The sequence below is a fragment of the Gorilla gorilla genome, chromosome 11 (assembly GCF_029281585.2).
Source record: "Gorilla gorilla gorilla isolate KB3781 chromosome 11, NHGRI_mGorGor1-v2.1_pri, whole genome shotgun sequence".
Lineage (NCBI taxonomy): Eukaryota > Metazoa > Chordata > Mammalia > Primates > Hominidae > Gorilla > Gorilla gorilla.
The window spans coordinates 64798332-64817911 of record NC_073235.2 but is presented as its reverse complement, the minus strand read 5'-3'; the positions used below and the strand labels follow the sequence as shown (position 1 = coordinate 64817911).

The window sequence follows — 19580 nt, the reverse complement described above, 5'->3', positions numbered from 1 at the left end:
AATGTTTAAAGAAACTGCTGTGGTTCTGGTAGTATCCTGAGGGATGACATAGAGTTCTGTATGCTGGCCTCTCACTTGTTTCTTTTCAGCCTATTGTGACTTATTACAGTTTATATATGTGGGATTCTCTGATGTTACAGATTATGTGATCTAGTTTTAACTAAAGCCATCACAAAATGGCAACAGTAAAGATTCAAAAACATGCAAAGCAACATGAAAGGCTTGGACATGAAAATATTGTCTAAGCCTTTCCTTACCCACATTATGTAGTAATAATAATAATGATCAATTTTGACTCATTTGAAACTGTCAAGAGGACAACTTGAAATATAAATTTATGTAAACCGTGTTTAGGGATGAACCTTGTTGGCCAGGGGCCCCAGTTCTCCTCCACATGGGCCCTTTCACATGGCTCTTCCACTTTTTCATAGCTTGGCAGTCAGCTTCTAAGAGAGAGAAAGAGAAGCTGCCAGTCCTCTTAAAATATTGAGTCTGGAACCGCCATGGTGTCTTTTCTACTGTATTCTACCAGATGAAGGTGAAATACGCCCAATCCAGATTGAAGAAAGTGGAGAAATAATCTGTGCCTTTCGATAAGGGGAGTGGTAAAGAATTGGTAACCATCATTAATCTGACCACCAGGTTCTCAAATTATGGGACTGGGGAAAGCTAATGCTGCAAATTGGGAAGGGAAAACAGATTAAAAGTTATTCCTAAGGACAGATTCTTCATCTTTGAATTGATTTTGTATGCTATTTCCTGTGTGAAAATCTAATCTGTGTAAGTTTTCTGTGCTTAAAATGTATTTTTATTACTGAAAACACTGAAGCTTGTATAATACAACATGTACAAATAAAAACATGTAACGAAGTTTTAGATGGTTTCATTTCCTGTGACCAAAATGAGAAACAAAGAAAAAAAGTCCTTTAGATTGAGTTATAATTTTTATTCGTATACAATTAGTAAAAAAAAGAAAATAATACAATTTTTATAAACAATTCTTAAAAGAAGAAAGTAAAAATCTATTGGAAATGCATCTCCTACAGAGATAAATCATGCACTTAATTAGATAAAAGTATACTATCAAAACAATTAGGTCTAGCAGCTGACATTTTATATTTTGTTAAAAGAATATAAGAAACATTAATAAGGCATGGGTTTCCTTTAACAGGATTTATAAACGTCTCAACTATCTTATTAATATTCTCCTAGTAAAGAAATCATGTGTTTTATCCCAAAATTTTATCCAATGTATCTTAAAATATTTCAATTATATTTTTTAAAATCAGTGCCTCTAATCTATATACTGCTTCAGCTATTGAGGGTACTTCTCTTTCCGGCGATTAATAATGAGCATGACAACAGCTGAAAAGAGTTGTTTATTTTAAATTCATGGAAAAGGGGATTTAAATATTCAAAACACATACAGACGTTCTCTTTATTGCGTCGTGGAACTCTCCATCAAATTCAAGCATTCTGACAAAAGTGGGTAAGGAAGCACCAAATTATTTGAATGAAAATGTATTACTCTTGCCACCTCACTCTACCATACATATATGAATTCAGAGCATACCAAGAGGAGTAAATATACAAACTTCTAACAGATAGCTTCAACCAAATGAAAATACGTATACGCTAGGGACGTTTTTAAAGACCCACAGGTTTATGCTATCTTGATTAATCTTCGAAGGGGCTTTACTTTCCTTAGGTACCTTAAACTTCCTTCCTAAATTTAAGGACTGAGGAGGCATAGGCATTACAAAGTGGACGGTGCCAGAGGGAATTGGGGCAAGTCTTAAGGAAAGCAAATCAATTTTAGGAACAAGTACGTGTGGAAGTTGAGGACCTGGAAATTCATATCCTAAAACAACAACAACAACCACCACCACCACCACCATGAACTCCAAGGGGTAGGAGTAACTCTTTTGAAGACCACAACCATAGCCCAAAGTCAAGTCCTATACTAAAATCAGTAAAACACAATTTCTCTTTTTAGGTAAAAAACAAATAGAAAATATATTCTACCCACACCGCAATGGATCAAACTACTGTTAACTGTTAACACAGCGTGCTCAACCCACTTTGTAGATCACTGACATCGATACGAAAGGTTTGGGCTTCTTTCTGAAAAGAAGGGGCTAGCCACCAGGACTCTACGATTATAACTTGCAACTCCCAAAGGTGATGTAGGATAAAAGTTATAACAAAGAGTAACTTCCCCCCACCTGGGGGCGAGCGGGGGAGTCTAGAACAGATTGCCCTTCGTATAACAGTAAAGATTAGGAGTTATTTACCGTACACTTTAATTTATTCATAAGGAACTTAAAGAACAAGAAGTGGTCAGGAAATTCAAAAAGAGGATCTCTAGCAACACTGAGTGGGGGGCGAGAGAGGGAAGTACCACAAACGATTACTGGAACAAGAAGAGGGTGGCTTGTTCCTCCATTCCAGGAAATAAATTTCCAAACACACATTACTCCCTCGGCTCCACCAGGACGCTCCTCGAGGGTCCTCAACGACCAGAAAACCTGCGGCTCCAAGTCAGCCCAGGATCAATGCTCGCCCAGGCCCTAGCCCCCAACAGCCCCGGAATCCGGCGCCGCCGAGTACCAGGCGCGGACGCAGGGAGCAGGAGCCAAGGGCGGACCCGCACGTTGGCACCGCCCCCGGGGGCGCCACACCCCGCGAGGAAGAGGGACACGACCAAGCGGCTGGGACTCACCCCTCCTCCGTATCCCGGGTAGGCCATGACAAGCGGGACGAGCGGAGCGAGCGTCACCCTCGAGTCGCGTTCGCAGTGCTGGCAGAAAAGCACAGGCGCAGGTGCAGGGAGGCGCAGCTGCAGGTGAGGCTGAAAGGCGCACTAACCGCGCAGTTCACTCCTGCGAACCCGCCCCCTTCCGCAGGCCAGCCCCGCCCTTCACGGTTCCGATTGGCTGAGTCCCACACTTTGGAGCCAACTCAGCTGCAGTCCGCCCCTTCCCGCAGCCTAGCCCCACCCATCTCTGCCCTGATTGGCTACACCCCATCGGGAGCCCTCCAGTCCCTGCTCGACTCTTACTGGCTCTCTCAGGTTCTCGCGCGCTCTCCTTCTAAATCCCGAAGAAGCCTTTTCTGCTGCAACGGAATTCCCACTCTCTGTGGAAAGGTCTTTTACAAGCCTTCAACTCCTCAAGTTACTTTTCTTTCTAGAAACCCCAAACCGGCAAGTCTGTGACTTATTTTAACCAGCCCTCCACGCTTTTGAGCTGGACTTCAAAGACCCATCTGTGAATTTCAAAATTTTGCAGTTACATTTACTTTTGTATAGTGTTGATGTCACATCAAAACTTTGCAACCAGGACCACACCTGTGGTCCAGGAGGAGTGCTTCTGCGCCAAAACCCACTTGAGGCCACATTGGACGAACAGGTTATTGATTCTGTTTGGTAGATAAATGGTGACCTGAATTGTGACATGTTGGCAAATAAACAGGATATCTAGTTAAAGTTGATTTCCAAATAAACTTTTTTAGTGTAAGTATGTCCCAAATATTGCACAGGACGTGAACATACACTAAAAACTTATTTGCTGTTTATACACTGATAATATAGACGGTGTCCTGTATATAATCTGACTCAGCCTTTGGGCAAACTCTTGTTAAATGTTCAATTACTTTGGCTTATTAAGTAATAGCAATGGACAAGTCTGATTTATCTCTGGAACTCGAATGAATTTTGTAGCTCTGACTTTAAAAGGACAAGGCAGCTGTAGCTTTGGCTTATGAACAAATAAAAAAACCAAATGATATTATTTTGAGTTATCTCTGAAGAGCAAGAGAAGGGCTAACATGTTTCTTAAAAATAAGACTATCAAAAAAATGTTAACTATTCACAAAGGAAATCAGCCTTGCAGAGCTGAGTATCTGTTGTTCAGCTATGCTACAGAAGAGGATGTTGGACCTTGTGAAACAATTCTCAGAGGAAACAGCAGAGAGAAAGGAAGATTGCCGATGTCCTAGCTACTCTTGGGAAAGTGTCTGTAAGTTCCTTCAATGCTGTAAGAAATACTTAAGCCACTAAGGTTAAATTATTGGCATAAATAAATAGAGGGGAAGGGTAAAACCTACGTGGCAAAAGGGAAAAATGCATGGCTTATGAAGGTATCAAATGATAAAGCGCTAGAAAGAACAAACCATTGCAAAATTTTATTCCAACGGATTAACTACATATTCAAAGAAATGCTTAGAAAGGATTGAGTGTTTACATTTACAATGTTAGTCTGATTCTATGGTCAAAATTTTTGTGCATCTTGTTTTCATCAAAATAGCCTTATTGATGCAACTGCATTTGTGCAGTTGGGAGTTAAGGCCCCATGGGTTTCTTGCCTTTCTGCACATTTAATTGCAAAGATAGTATTTCCTGCCAGGGCAAAGTTTGGGTACGTTTGCTAGCAGCCTTCTTAGGACTTTCCTAAGCTTGGAGTTCTTCCAGTTGCATAACAAACACAATGCATGTGCAGCACCCATCTGGCAGCTCCTCTTCGCCTTGTGGGACTTCAGAATGAGGGGAATCTATGGAAGTATGAAGCTCATGGTGCCTGTTGTGCTTTGAGTAATAAAGTTATTTGTCTCAGACTCAGGAATCTCACACATTCTGCCAACTTCTATGAAACTGTGACACTCTACTTGTTTGCTTATAACTAGGGTAAAATATCAGATCCTTCATAGTTCCTGCCAATATATCTCTTAACTTAGAGAAAGGGCTACCAAAGAAAGTTCCTACCATGAAGATGCAGAGGAGGACTTTGAACAACACAGCATCTCTCTCTCTAAAACTAGTGTTTCAAATTTTAAATATTCTAGTATAAAAATTCAAATAAGGCCATAGAGCTTTTTTAAATAACAGTAATGTTAATTTGCCTCCATGAGTCAAGTTAATACTGTATGAACAATAGCATTTTATGAAAATGTCATGTCTATTTAAAAAATTTGCTTTTTAAATATTTTTCTTTTAATAAAATCCTTCTTTATTTTATAAAAATAGTTATAGAGTGAATACGATGTACTAGGCATTGTGTGTTGTGAAGTGTTATTTCTCAAAACAACTCCATCAGGTATATGTTATTATTCCCACTTTACAAATGTGAAAAGTAAGGTGGAGAATTGTATTTCACTACCCACAACTGCAGTTGCATAGTGACTAGCAAATCTGAGAGTATGGCTGCAGAATGTGGTTTCTTAAACATTGTATGTCCCCTTTTCTCTCCATCCCCAACCATAGTGCTGTATTTCAGAATATAATAAAATTGTTTACACCATAAAAGAAAAAAGGCTTTAAAAGTTTTTAAATGGCAGTAGAAAATATAACTAGAGAAATAGCCAAGGAAATGCATTGTTTTGACCAAGATTAGCCAATTTAATTACTTCTCTTACACAGGATACATCCTTTCTGGTGACCATAAAGCTTACAGGATTATGTCTAACTATGGAATTTCTTCTGAATCTTGGTGGCATTGGTCTTATCATAAGTTTAGATATTCAATTAACCAGCACATTTACCAGTAAAATATAAACAATAAATTAACTGCAGTTCTTTTTCCTATCTGTTGCCACCTCATTTTCTCTTTCCCACTATATGAATGAGGGAGAGAAAAGAGTCACAGCTCCTCAGCAAATTTCAGTCACAAACCCAGAGCCTACTTCCCTCATATAAATCATATATATATATATATATATATATATATATATATAAAATAAAACTTACCAGCTAATGGAAACCAACATTAATGGAGTTTATTTTATATCACTAAGAAATTTCATTTAGATAGAACAATTCATTTACTCAATAATTATTTATTGAACATGTATAATATAACACTATTTTAGATGTGGAAAACATACATCAATAGGAGGGGAGGAATGTCCTTGCTTTTTTGGAGCTTACATTCTAGCAGGGAGAACAGACAATAGTAAGTAAAAATGATGAGTAAGTAAATTATAAACCATGTGAGAAGATGATAAATGCTATTGAAAAATAAGGAAACCTAAGTCAAGGTTAAGGGGTAGGGAGATGACAGAGTAGGTTGTAGCTCTAAATGGAGTACTTGGGTAGCTTTATTGAAAAGGCAAGATTTGAGCAAAAACTTAGAGGTCATGAATGAGTTAGACATTCTGGAGGTATCTGTAGGAAGACATTTCCATGAAGAACTAGAGTTAAGGTCCTAAAGCAAAACCCTGCCTGACCTATTTGAAGAATAACAAGGAGGCCGGTGAGCCCGGAATAGATTGAGCAAGAGGGAGAGTAGTGGGAGTGGTTGCAGAAGCAGGGACATTGGAGCAGATCATGCAGGGCTTCACAGACCATTTTAAGTACTTGCTTTTATACTCTGGTTGTGATACGGAGCCACCGAAGAGTTTGAAATCTAAGTGGGACATGATACGATATAGGAAGGCTCACTCTTTCAGCTGTTGACAACAGACAGAAGGAGGTTAGTGTAGAAACAAGATCTGTTAGCAATCTGTTGGTAATCTAGAGATGATGGTGACCTACTAGGGTATAGCAGTTGAGATGGTGAGAAGTAGTGAGATGATTATTCTGTTTTTAAGGTATAGCCAGCAGGGTTTACTGGTGTTTTGGATTTGCCCTTAAATGACATGGTGAAGACTGGGGAAGGAGCAGTTTGGGATAGTGCCAAATCAAGAATTAATATTGGAGATGTTAAATTTGAGACGCCTGTGATACTAAGTGACTATGTCAGGCCGTTGATCTAAGAGGTTGCCTAGAGTGAACAGCTTCTGGTGAGGGTGCCTACCAACCACTCAGCATTTGCATCTTAACAGACCTTTCTCCACTTGATACACTGATGACAAGTGGCAAAGAATTTATTTTTAGAGAGGGAGGATTCCTCCAAAATGGCCCTAACAAATTGCTGATGCTGATAATGAAAGTGAAAGGGGACTAAGAAATTAAGGCCTCTTTGGGCATCATTGATTATAAAAATTAATTAATAATATAAATAGTTTTATGACTTAGAGGATTAAAGGTATAGTCCATTGCATATGGAAAATAATTCTGACGACTTCTAAATCCATATAACACTTAAGAAAGTACGTACACAGTGTCTGTTAGCTCAGGCTGCCATAACAAAATACCATAGGCTGTGTGGCTTAAACAAAAGGAATTTATTTCTTACAGTTCTGAAGACTAGAAGTCCAAGATCAAGCTGCCCACAGGGTCAGTGCCTGGTGAGGCCTCTCTCCTTGGTTACAGATGGCTGCCTTCTCCCTGTGTCCTCACATGACCTTTGCTTGTTGCATGAGGATAGCAAGAGAGGGGGCAAACTTTCTGGGGTCTCTTTTTATAAGGGCACAATTCCCATCATGATGACCCCACTCTCATGACCTCGCCTAACTGAATTATCTCCTAAAGATCTATCTCCAAATATCATCCCATTGGTGGTTGGGGTTGCAGCATGCAAATTTGGAGAGGGAAGCATTTCATTCATAGCACACAAAATCTGAAAGTTGAAAAAAAAGACACTTGATCATAATGTTCACTGTTGTGCTGTCACTTTGATCTACCCTAGTATTTATTTATTTATGCTAAAATGTATTCCTTAATTGGATTTCCAATATTCCTTAACATAGATTTCCTTAATTGATCTACATGCAATAATTATCATACTTTTCCAGAAATTATTCATTGTGTTTTTAATATGGAATAATGAAGATATATATGTGTTATTTGCAGAAGACATAAAAATATGACACTATCAAGTGAAGCCATCCAGTAATAATTTTATTTTAAGCCCGAAGTTGTTCCTTTCAGTATCTTTCTAAGGGTTACTGCCCACCAGTGAGGACAGAAGAAAAATAATAAGCATGCCAAATAAGACAAAAATAAATATTATTTACCATTTATTACCTCAAGCAGCCACTTGACAAACTGACCTTTCTTCAGCTAAGCTCTCAATAACACAGCTTTCTGTTTTTAATTCTGAAAATACTAGTACTCTTTTGGCAGGAGTACAAACTCTAAAGCAATTTAATAATAGGGCATTTTAGCATAAAATTGTTAACAAGGCTCTTCAGAAAGGTGATGATTGGTATACTTTCTGCATATATACATCCTCACTTTGATTATTAAGTCTATTAAGCAATTTGGACTCAATGAAAACTTCTTGAGAAATTATATATATGTAGATAATGTTGATCACAGTATGTGTCCACAACTAATGCTGAATAAGAACAGCAACAGTATGATTAAAAGCCTCAATAAAGTCATCTACTTTTCAGGTAAGATCAGAAAAATACCTACCTTAAATTTTAAATCCAAGTTGCGTGCTTACGAATATCATTTAGATTCTACCTAGATAACATGGGATGATATACCCACAGAGCTGCCTTTCTAGAAACATATAAATTAAATATGTCAGTTAAATTCTGTTATGTTGGTGTTTATCCCACTGGTTAGTAACCCGCTTCTGTAATAACATGGGATGAGACACCCACAAAGCTGACTCTCTAGAAATATATAAATTAAATATGTCAATTAAACTCTTTTATGTTGATGCTTATCCCATTGGTTAGTAACTCGCTTCTGTGTAGTGTCAGTTAAGTTAGAGTAGTCCTGTTACAAAAAATTAAAAATAGTTTCATCAAAAACATAAAAGTGGCCCAATTCTTAAATATATTAGTGGCCAACTAAAAGCTGAGATCATCTCATTTCCACATTAATCCTCAGGTGTTTTGTGTATGTGTAAAATAAGAGTGTCCCCCTTCATATTTATGTACAATTATTGGTGGAAATAAAACCTGGTAATAAAAATTTAAAAATTACAATTTATTCTTTTATATAGCACTTGATATTTTTCACAGCTATTTTGCACATTATCACGTTTGACTTTCACAACAATCTTGTGAAATAAGTAGCACCAATTACATCTTCAGAGGAAACGTAGTAATAACTTGCATTGTGGATGTAGACACAGATCAAAGCAGTTGCAAAATATTTTTAAAACAAAACATGAACTGATTATTTTTCATGTTCAGGAAATAGCACACAAAATCTGAAAGCTGAAAACAGGAGACCCCTGATCATAATGTTCACTGTTGTGCTGTCACCTTTCACTACACAATCACCAGTGCTTGTGTAGTTTTGAATGAGTGTGAGAGAATGAAGTCCCATTCTTAGAGCCTTTAATGTTACTTAAAACCTAAGAATCAAGCTATAAAACACTTCATTGCTTGAGTTATCCAAAATTAGAAACTGAAGTAAAAGAAAGAGAAAAAAACTTAGTACTCTCCTGGTACAAAGAGGGGTAAGAATTGTGATAGGTACTAATGTAGATGACGACCCATGATCAGTTATGGGTGGGTATAATGAGCCCAATTAATGCACCACCCAAGATCTTCTCAGCTCAGCTTACCTTAAACACTTTCCTTGTTTTCTGTCTTTTAGCCATAAAGCTCAGTTGCTGCTGCTGCCACTTCCACCAGAAAAAAGCAGATGACACATTCAGACACAGTAATTGAAGGATTGTAATAAAGTCACTATTTACAAAAGTGTTGACATAGGTAGGATAAACCAATCAGGCCTGATATAGCATCCCAGTGCAAGCAGTGTTGAGGACGCATTACCACCCTTAGGCAGAAGGTGCAAGGCAAGAAAGCAGTTATCAAAACATGGATAGAATTATTGTATGAAGAGGGTCCCTGACACATGACTTTTAGCACACGGATGCACCATGACCTGCATTAAGATTAGCCTAGGGAATAAATACCAAAACCTCACTCTTCTCCCTACCTCTGCTTTCCTGCTAGTGCTTCCATTGGCTGAATCTGATCAGAAGCTAGAGGAAAAGAGAGCTCATTGATGCAGTCCACAAAGGTTAGGCTCCCTGGCACAGAGCAATGTAGAGAAGGGTGAAAAGTAGATCTTTATGGGCAGGTGGAAAATGTCAAGCACTCTGAAGAAAAAGAAATTCCAGAACTTAAATTCCCAACCCTGCTCAAATTAAACAAATCTCAGTTAGTGTTTCAACCCATGAAATTGTTCTGTAAGGTAAACCAAAAATCCAGATAAATTGCATAAACTAGATATTTATAGAGTAATTACATTGAATGATTAATCTGTATTTAATTAAATCCAAATGACATTCCAGAACTCAAATTCCCAACCCTGCCCAAATTAAACAACTCTTCAATTAGAGTTTCAACCCATGAAATTGTTCTGTAAGGTAAACGAAAAATCCAGATAAATTGTAAAGTAGATATTTATAGAGTAATTATACTGAATGATTAATTGGTACTTAATTAAATCCAAATATTTCACTGAGCAGCTAGGCTATATAGAAGATAGAAAGAGAGAGAGATATATACTTAGGTTTTTATTCAACTTCCAGGATTACAGCAAGGACTTGAGCCACCCATTAAGAGAGGCACTATGGCAACCAGCAGAAAAGAAAGGGAGAGGAGACGGGAGGAGAAAGGAGGATGTTACCTAGCAACAGAATCTTTAGGCTAGAGTTTGCTCATAAAGTGTCTAAGAAAATGGTTGTTATTGATATCAAAAAAATAAAATGAAAAGAAGATACAAAAAATGTCTGAGTGAGGACATAGAAACCATTTGAGCATATAGATAACAAAGATCAAATAATTATGTATTTGATTTCCTATGTGAAATATCTTTCTGTACATTATTTTAAATAAATCTACACATCAATAAATACATGTTTAGAAGGAAACAAAACTAATTTCCGTTGGAAAGCATTGCCTAAAATATAGCTTTTCATGTATAAATTTGAAAAATTAAATTATTATTGAACTCAACTTTCAACTGTTAACTAAGCAAAACATGTAGCTTCAGGCTATAAGTCTATCATAGTATTACAATAATGAAAAAAAATCAGCTGATATTCAGATCTTAAATTTTGATATTTTCCCTCATTAATATTTAGGAAACATCCATGTAGGAAACTACCTATCAGCTAAGCACATTATACAGATAATAAGTTAATACCAATGTCAGAGTTGGGACAATTTCTCTTTATTAACATTTTATTTTTTTAACTTTGTTAATACTGATTTCATTAATTCACACACACATTCTGATTTCAAGAGACTAGGTTAATTGGTTCTAGTCATTATCATCCATGCTAACTCTGAAAGAAACTGTGCAATAAATAACGAAGGGGTTGACAATTGACTCCAAGTTCATTTGTTGACAGTATGACATTGGAATATATAATGCAACTTCTTTAAATCTCAGTTTCTCCTTTGCAAAATGGGGATACTCCCTATTAGAAGATCAATAAGTCCTCTTAATATTACGACAGAAAATCCAACTCAGTATATCTAAACAAGAGAATTTATTGGCTCATGTAATTCAAAGTCCTGGGCTAGCTTTAGATTAAGTTTCATCTGGCATATAGACAGTTTCTCCAAGGACCCACATTTCTCCAGCTGTCCCTTCTGCCTCCATTCTTAAGACATAGAGGGATGCCCCCTCCCAACCCTTAACCCAACCATAACTCACTGTTACAAATAGCTACAGGGAATCTCCACTTTTATTTCTCTGCTCCTTTTTTTTTTTTTTTTGAGACGGAGTCTCACTCTGTCATCCAGGCTGGAGTGCAGTGGTGTGATCTCAGCTCACTGCAACCTTCACCTCCCGGGTTCAAGCGATTCTCCTGCCTCAGCCTCCCCAGTAGCTGGGATTACAGGTGCCTGCCACGTCTGGCTAATTTTTTTTTGTATTTTTAGTAGAGATGAGGTTTCACCGTGTTGACCAGGGTGGTCTTGAACTCCTGACCTCAAGTGATCCACCCACCTTGGCCTCCCAAAGTGCTAGGATTTCTCTGGTTTTAATTGTGTTCCGTGTTCACACTTAATCACTATAGCTAGGGAGTGGGGATATGTTGAGTAGGTTAAACTAATAAGGCTCCAGCTCAATAGCTGGGAAAGGGGTCAATCCTACCCCTTTCCAAGCTATCCTAAAGATAGTTTGAGGATGAGGAAATGGGTGGTTTCTCCAGAAGAAAATCTAGGAGCAGTTTTACCAAAAACAGAAGGAATGAATACTGAGCGAGAGAAAACAATAGGCCCACTCATAAACTCATGGAGTTGTGAAGATTAAATGTGGTAACATATAGAAAGCTCAGGAAAAGCATAGGTATAGATCTTTGTTTTCCTCACACCTCCTAGCACATGGTAGGCATTTGATGTTCATTTATTCACTAAATATGCATTGAGTACCTCCTGTGTGCCAAGCTTTACACTACTATTGAGGATTCAAAAATAATGAAGACTGTTGCCTGTCCTTGTGAAGCTTATAGCTTACTAGGAATGGCAGATAAGTCAAAATGCAATTGTAACAAAGTGAGATGAGTGCTGTGGCTAGAGGTAATCAGGATGCCATAGAATCACAAAAGAAAGGTGCAGGGAGGTGTAACATAGGCGTAGTCATGAAAACGATCCCTATAAACATCCTCAATACATGTTACCTTGTCCCTTACCGATAGATATTTATACCCTTTTCCCTGATTCTGTAGCAGAAGTATCTTGGGGCTTGAGCAGCTTAATTTTAAATGATTTTTTTCTGAAGATTGGAGAGAACATTAGCAGTAGAGGTAATGAAGTAGAAGGTTATCTTCTCTGCCTTTATAACATGTTTTTAAGTTGAAATTATAGCCATGATTTTACCTCCCTAGTGGGAAATATAGATTATCTCCCTTTTCTGTTAACCAGCAAAAAAAAAAAAATCTATAATTGTACATAGTTACAATTTTGTTTAACTGAATCAGCTTAATTTGTTCCAATGCAGTTAAGATCTCACAGTTAAAGCCCCACAAGGTGGCGGCAGAGGAAACATCATCTGTGAGTCGCAGTGTGGAGAAGTCTCAGGAAGGAAGCAAGGGAAGGCTTTCCCACTTACACCTTTCTGAGAAAGGCATGGATAAGACGATGTCTAGGATTTGGCCTGGGCTGCTTTGTCCCTGCCACCTCTTCAAAGGAGACACCATATCATCAAGGTTCCAGGGAATAAGATGAGCCTTAGGCAGTAATTGGCCTCATCTGAGAACTTTGGTCAGCCTCCAGAATTCCTTTTTCGAGATAAGTTTCAGGCTTTCTCTAGGGTTCACTGTGGGTGTTCCACAATTATTAAATGTTAACATTATGCTTAATTGGTAATTAACAGCATGCAGCACATTTGTGAGCACATAAGCAGTCTGTTCCTGAAATGAATGAAACATTTCTGAGATGTCTATCAGGGATCACTCACAGTCCATGCATGCTGCCTTATTTATTTTTCTCTATTAAAAATCACAAATCCTTCATCTTAAAGTATTTTTAAATAGATTATTTGTAGTAACAAAATAATTGGATCACTTGATAATTTAAAATCTCTCACATAGTATGAATATGTCCCTTGAGACTCTTACTGCCTTTCACGGAAAAAGGATGAATGAAATGAAATCATCTATGCTAAAAAAGTTCTAAAATTTTGAATGAGTTCTAAGGATGAGGAGGGACTCTGCAAGCTCCCCAAAGCTGCTAAATCTATATACCCTCAACACAAATACTCAGATAGATAAATGAAACACACAGCCTATTTACTGGGAATTCAGACGGAAAAAAGTTAATTAAGGAATAATCAGAAAATGTATTTTAATATGCAGTATACATTTACATTATAAAATACGGTATAATTTGTGATCTTAATAAATAGGTGTCTCATCTCTTCGCTACTGGCTTTACTCATCCATTCTTTCATTTATAGCAGTACTAGCATAATATAATTGAAGCCCCTTTCCCACCTTCAACAAAATGGTATACAGGTTCCAGAGCTTGCTCAACCTTTTTTGCATTTGATTCTATGAAAAACTGTTGGTAAAGGCAGCTGCTGGCTCTGAATTAATCTTGCTACTTTTTGGGTGTATATAAGTGTGAGGCAGTCCAAGAAAGCCCTGATACCATATTTCTATTTTTGTGAGAATTCTTTGTATGTCATGTTTTGATCCCCCAGCAGAGACTTTCAAACGCCTTTCCAAAAATGCATAATCACAAAATGTGAACTTTTTTAAAAAAGTGTACTCTTTTTGGAGTACAGATGGGGCCCAGTGATCCGCCCATTGAGCCTCTCTCCATCACATCTTAGGGATGTATCACTAAGTCACATTAAATCTTCTCAGTTTAAATATTAGTCACCTAGGCCATGATAAACTTGCAATAAATGTGACTGTGTATTATTTTTGTGTGGAAGTTGAATTTCCTTATAGTCTCCATAACTTCCCTCTTCCTTTTTGGTAAAAGTATAAGAAACTCCAGTTACTATAAGCAAGACAGTTTTTTCAATGATCTAGGACTTCCTTCTTCAGTCCCTCATTCTCTTTCCTGAACCACAAGTTGAAGGACTGCTATGGGCCTGTTAGTAGGCATGAGTTATGCAAAAATCCTTCGAAGTAATTCTGATTCAGATTTCCTGCACTTGTTACTTTGTCTCCAGTTTAAAGACATTGTGGACTTTTCAGTTGAATTCATATGTAATTTGATTCTTCCAAATATTAGCTAAGGATTTATGCTCCAAAGTGTCCAGGGGGCTACTGCCATGAAGTTATATAAATATATATATTTATATATTATATAATGTATATATTATATAATATATAAATAATATTGTATATTATATATATATATATATTTTTTTTTGAGATGGAGTCTTGCTCTGTTGCCCAGGCTGGAGTGCGGTGATGCAATCTTGGCTCACTGCAACTCTGCCTCCCGGGTTCATGCCATTTTCCTGCCTCAGCCTCCCGAGTAGCTGGGACTACAGGTGCCCGCCACCATGCTCGGCTAATTTTTTGTATTTTTAGTAGAGACAGGGTTTCACCATGTTAGCTAGGATGGTCTCGATCTCCTGACCTCATGATCCGCCCGCCTCAGCCTCCCGAAGTGCTGGGATTACAGGCGTGAGCCACCACACCCGGCAGAAGTTGTGTATTTTACATAATGCCTAATAGGTTTTATTTGTTCTAAGCAATTATGTGACAATGCCCAGGCCAATGAATTTAGCAGATAAATGTTCCAGACTACGTGTCCTTTCATAAATTGCTGAAAATATGTGTCCACTTATATCACAGCTTTAGCCAAAATGAATTATGAATGATTCAGGAAGATATCTAAAAAATATAATCCAGTTTCCAAATTCTCCTGCTCAGGCCAGCAAGCTATATATATACAGTTTGTCTCAGTCTGTTAGTTCTGCTACAACAAAATACCTGAGACTGGGTAATATAAAGAACAGAAATTTATTTCCTCACAGTTCTGAAGGATGGGAAGTCCAAGATCAAGGGTACAGATAGGTTCAGCATCTGGTGAGGTCCCCAGCCTCTGCTTCCAAGATGGCGCCATGAATGCTATTTCTTGACATGGTGGGTCAGAAGGACAAAATGTGCTCAACTCACTCACTTTTAAAAGGGTGCTAATCCTGCCCACTAGGCCACAGCCCTCATGGTCTAATCTCCTCCTAAAGGCCCCACCTCTTAACACTGTTGCATTGGGGATGATATCTCAGCATAAATGTTGAAGGGGACACAATAATTCAAACCATAGGATAGTTGATACTCACTATTCATGGGTTTCATATGTGTGAATTCAGTTACTTGCTGATACTTATTTGTAACCCCTAAATAATCAATACTTGTGGCCCTTTCACAGTCATTTGCAAACATGTGCACAACAGTGAAACATTTGAATCACCTGACGCACAGATTCCTAACTGAGGTCAAACAAGGCAGTGCTCTGCCTTCTTGTTTCAGCTGTTATACTATAAATAAGTATCCTTTTTGTAGTATATTTAGTGCCACATTTTTCACATTTTTGTGCTCTTTGTTAGTGATTTCACTGTTTAAAATGGCCTCCCAGCACAGTGCTGAAGTGCGGTCTAATACTCCTGAGCACAAAAGAAAATAAGTATGTTAGGTAAGCTTTGTTCAGGTATGAGTCATAGTGCAATTGGTTGTGAATTCAATGTTAATGAATCAACAATATATACTAAATAAAATGTCTTTAAACAGAAATACATGCAAAACAAAGTTATGTATTGATCAGTTGACAAAAATGTGACTGGGGCTCATAGGAACCTAACCCTGTGTTTTCTCTAGAAGCAATGGCTCAGTATTCACTAATTCAGTGCTTATAGTGACTTTATAGAATATAACTGCCACCAAAAATGAGAATTGATGGTATCCTCAGTTGGCCCTAGGCTAACAGAAGCCCTAATCCCTAGTTCTCACCTCTGACAGAAGAATGAAATTACAAGTGGGTTTGAAAAGAGAAATAACTGACACTAAAGTTCTAACCATGGAGACTGTGAGGGAATGGATAATTTTATACAGGTTTCCATGTAAGTCTAATCTGGACATAGGTTCAGAACAACTTCCTAAGTAGTCACTTGGCTCACAAAAAGGGACTGAATTGGCCACGTCAGCACTTCCTATTGGAGATATTCTTCAAGGCCAATGTGTGTATTCAGGTACATAAAACAACTGGAAAGCAAGTTTGTAGCATTCTTTGGGTCATTCTTTTATTTTAATATTCATACAAAATGGTTTGACCTACTGCAGCATTGCCTTACTATTAAAAATCAAAATTATTGGCTATTACTAAAAAGTCAAAAAATAACGCATGCTGGCAAGGTTATGGAGAAAAAGGAATGCTTACATACTGTTGGTGGGAGTGTAAATTAGTTCAGCTATTGTGGAAGACAGTGTGGTGATTCCTCCAAGACCTAAAGACAGAAATACCATTTGACCCAGCAATCCCATTACTGGGTATATACCCAAAGGAATAAAAATTGTTCTATTGTAAAGACACCTGTGTGCATGCATTCATTGCAGCACTATTCACAATAGCAAAGATATGGAATCAACCTAAATGCCCATCAGTGACAGACTGGGTAAAGAAAATACGGTACATATATACCATTGAAAACCATGCAGCCATAAAAAAGAATGAGATCATATCCTGTGCAGGGACGTGGATGGAGCTAGAGGCCATTATTTTTAGCAAACTAACACAGGAACAAAAAACCAAATACTGCATGTTCTCACTTATAAGTGGGAGCTAAATGATGAGAACATATGGGGGAACGACACACGCTGTGGCCTACTGGAGAGTGAAGGGTGCGAGGAGGGAAAAGATCATGAAAAATAACTAATGGGTACTAGGCTTAATATCTGGGTGATGAAATAATCTGTACAACAAACCCCCATGACACAAGTTTACCTATGTAATAAACCTGCACATGTACCCCTGAACTTAAAAGTTAAAAATAACAATAATTATTATTATAATAAAATAAAAATAAAAAATTTTGATCCCTATCATTAAAAATATTTGAAGATGGACCCCAGTAAATATATGGGTATTCATTTAGAAAATCTTCACATGTACAGCTATAATAATTTATCATAAAATACACCAAAAACTAAAAAGGAATGAGATGAGCTAATTAAGATTTTAAAATGTAATTTATATAATTCAGTGCACTGATAATAAAAAAATTTGTAGTTGATAATGCTTATATTTTAAAATCTTAGTTTAACCCTTCGTGATTTAGCAGCTCAAAAGTTTGATTCAATTTATCTCAATATTTCAATAATGAATTCTACAGCCTTCCTACTCTCTTACTTTAAGACTTTTTCAATTATAATATGGATATAGAAGTGCTGGGAAGGGAAGAATCTGGTCCCTTTAAATGATAGGAAAGTGTTAAGTAGAGGAGGGCATGATCCCTAGCTAGGGCTCCATCTCCATGGACCTAGGTGAGGACAGGCATTTCCTGCCCAAATGTTGCATTTCCCAAGACCACACTGGCCTGCCACGTCCCCATCCTGTGCCTATAAAAAAAACCCCCGAGACCGTAGCAGGCAGACATAGAAGGAGCTGGACATCAAGAGGAGAACATCAGCAGAAGAATACACAGGCGGCTGGATGTGGAGAGGAATGCACTGACAGGCACCAGAATGCTGCCAGGCCACTGACCAGCAGAAGCAGAATGATGTGGAGTTTGGCTGGGATAGTCAGTGGAGAGCCCAGGACACTGAGAGGCCCAACTCCAGGGGTAAACCTTCCCATTCAATTCCCTTCTGACTTCCCCCAAGCCACCTCCACTCAATAAAACCTTGCACTCATTCTCCAAGCCCAGATGTGATTGATTCCGATTTTTCCAGTACACCAAGGCAAGAACGCAAGATACAGAAAGCCCTCTGTCCTTGCAACAAGGTAGAGGGTTTAATTGAGCTGGTTAACACAAGCCATCTATAGATAGCAAAACTAAAAGCCAAACTAAAAGAGTACCCTGTAATACACTCCCACCGAGGCTTCAGGAGCTGTAAATATTCACCCCTAGACACTGCCATGAGGTCGGAGCCCCACAGCCTGCCTGTGTGTATGCTCCCCTAGAGGTTTGAGCAGTGGGGCAACTTTTCCTGTCTCAACTGGGGGCTCACCCGGGATCTTAGAAGGTGAGTGTGAGTGAATGCTGTCAGGTTTGCCTTTCTTCCAAAACCCTGCCATCTCTCTCTCTTTCCTATGAGTAAGAGGCTCTGTTTTCTTTTCTTTTTTGAGACAGGATCTTGCTCTGTCACCCACGCTGGAGTGCAGTGGCACAATCTTGGCTCACTGCAACCTCCACCTACCAGGTTCAAGCAATTCTCCTGCCTCAGCCTCCCGAGTAGCTGTGATTACAGGCACATGCCACCATTCTCGGCTAATTTTTTTTTTTTTTTTTTTTTTTTTTTTGGTAGAGACAGGGTTTCACCATGTTGGCCAGGCTGATCTCGAACTCCTGACTTCAGGTGATCCACTCACCTCGGCCTACCAAAGTACTGGTGTGTCCGGACTCCCTCCACACCTCCTTGCAAGCTGAGGGAGCCAGCTCCGGCCTTGGCCAGCCCAGAAAGGGGCTCCCACAGTGCAGCGACGGGCTAAAGGGCTCCTCAAGTGCCGCCAAAGTGGGAGCCCAGGCAGACGAGGCGCCGAGAGCCAGCGAGGGCTGTGAGGACTGCCAGCACGCGGTCCCCTCTCACTGGAATTACAGGTGGAGCCACCATGCCCAGCAAGCCTCTGTTGTCTTTTTGTCACTTTTTCTCTCGCGCACAGTTTGAAATGGCTCTAATCTCTTTATAATGTTAAGTGTTTTGCTACAGGCTGCGTCAATGTTACTAAGTAAAATGAGTATTTGGCCCAACCACCAAAGGTGCAAATCAGACCAACTGTTCCTGGAGGTGCCAGGTATGCCTCCACCTCGACAGCCACAGGCATGCATGGCTCAGGGAATCTCTCCTTACCCTTTCCCCTCTCAGCTCAGCTGCCTAGGCGTGCCTGCAGCAGCCAAAGGCTGACCCCAAAAGCCAATAGGGGGAGCAGGAGCAAACAGGCAATATCCAGGACCCTACAGGGTGCTTCTTGCTTAATATGTCAACAGAACCTCCCCTGGCCAGGGAATTCAACCTGGTCTGAACTAGGGGAAGGATGGGAAAGATAATTACAAGGATTAAAAGGGCCCACTTGCACTAAGTAAGAGGTTCTTCTCCTAG

General features: G+C 38.8%; 1 protein-coding gene across 9 annotated transcripts in view; it reads right to left on the bottom strand.

The window, feature by feature from the left end:
- Positions 1-19580, bottom strand: part of GCA (grancalcin) — a 49842-nt gene that overhangs the window by 17316 nt on the left and 12946 nt on the right. Inside the window, exon 1 of one of the 9 annotated variants that reach the window (XM_004032712.4) lies at positions 2723-3005. The exons of the other annotated variants lie outside the window; for them this stretch is intronic. Within the exon in view, the coding sequence (XP_004032760.1) occupies positions 2723-2749 (27 nt within the window). The 5' untranslated portion in view covers positions 2750-3005. Of the gene's footprint in view, positions 1-2722; positions 3006-19580 lie in introns of those variants that run through there. 9 annotated transcript variants of the gene reach the window in all.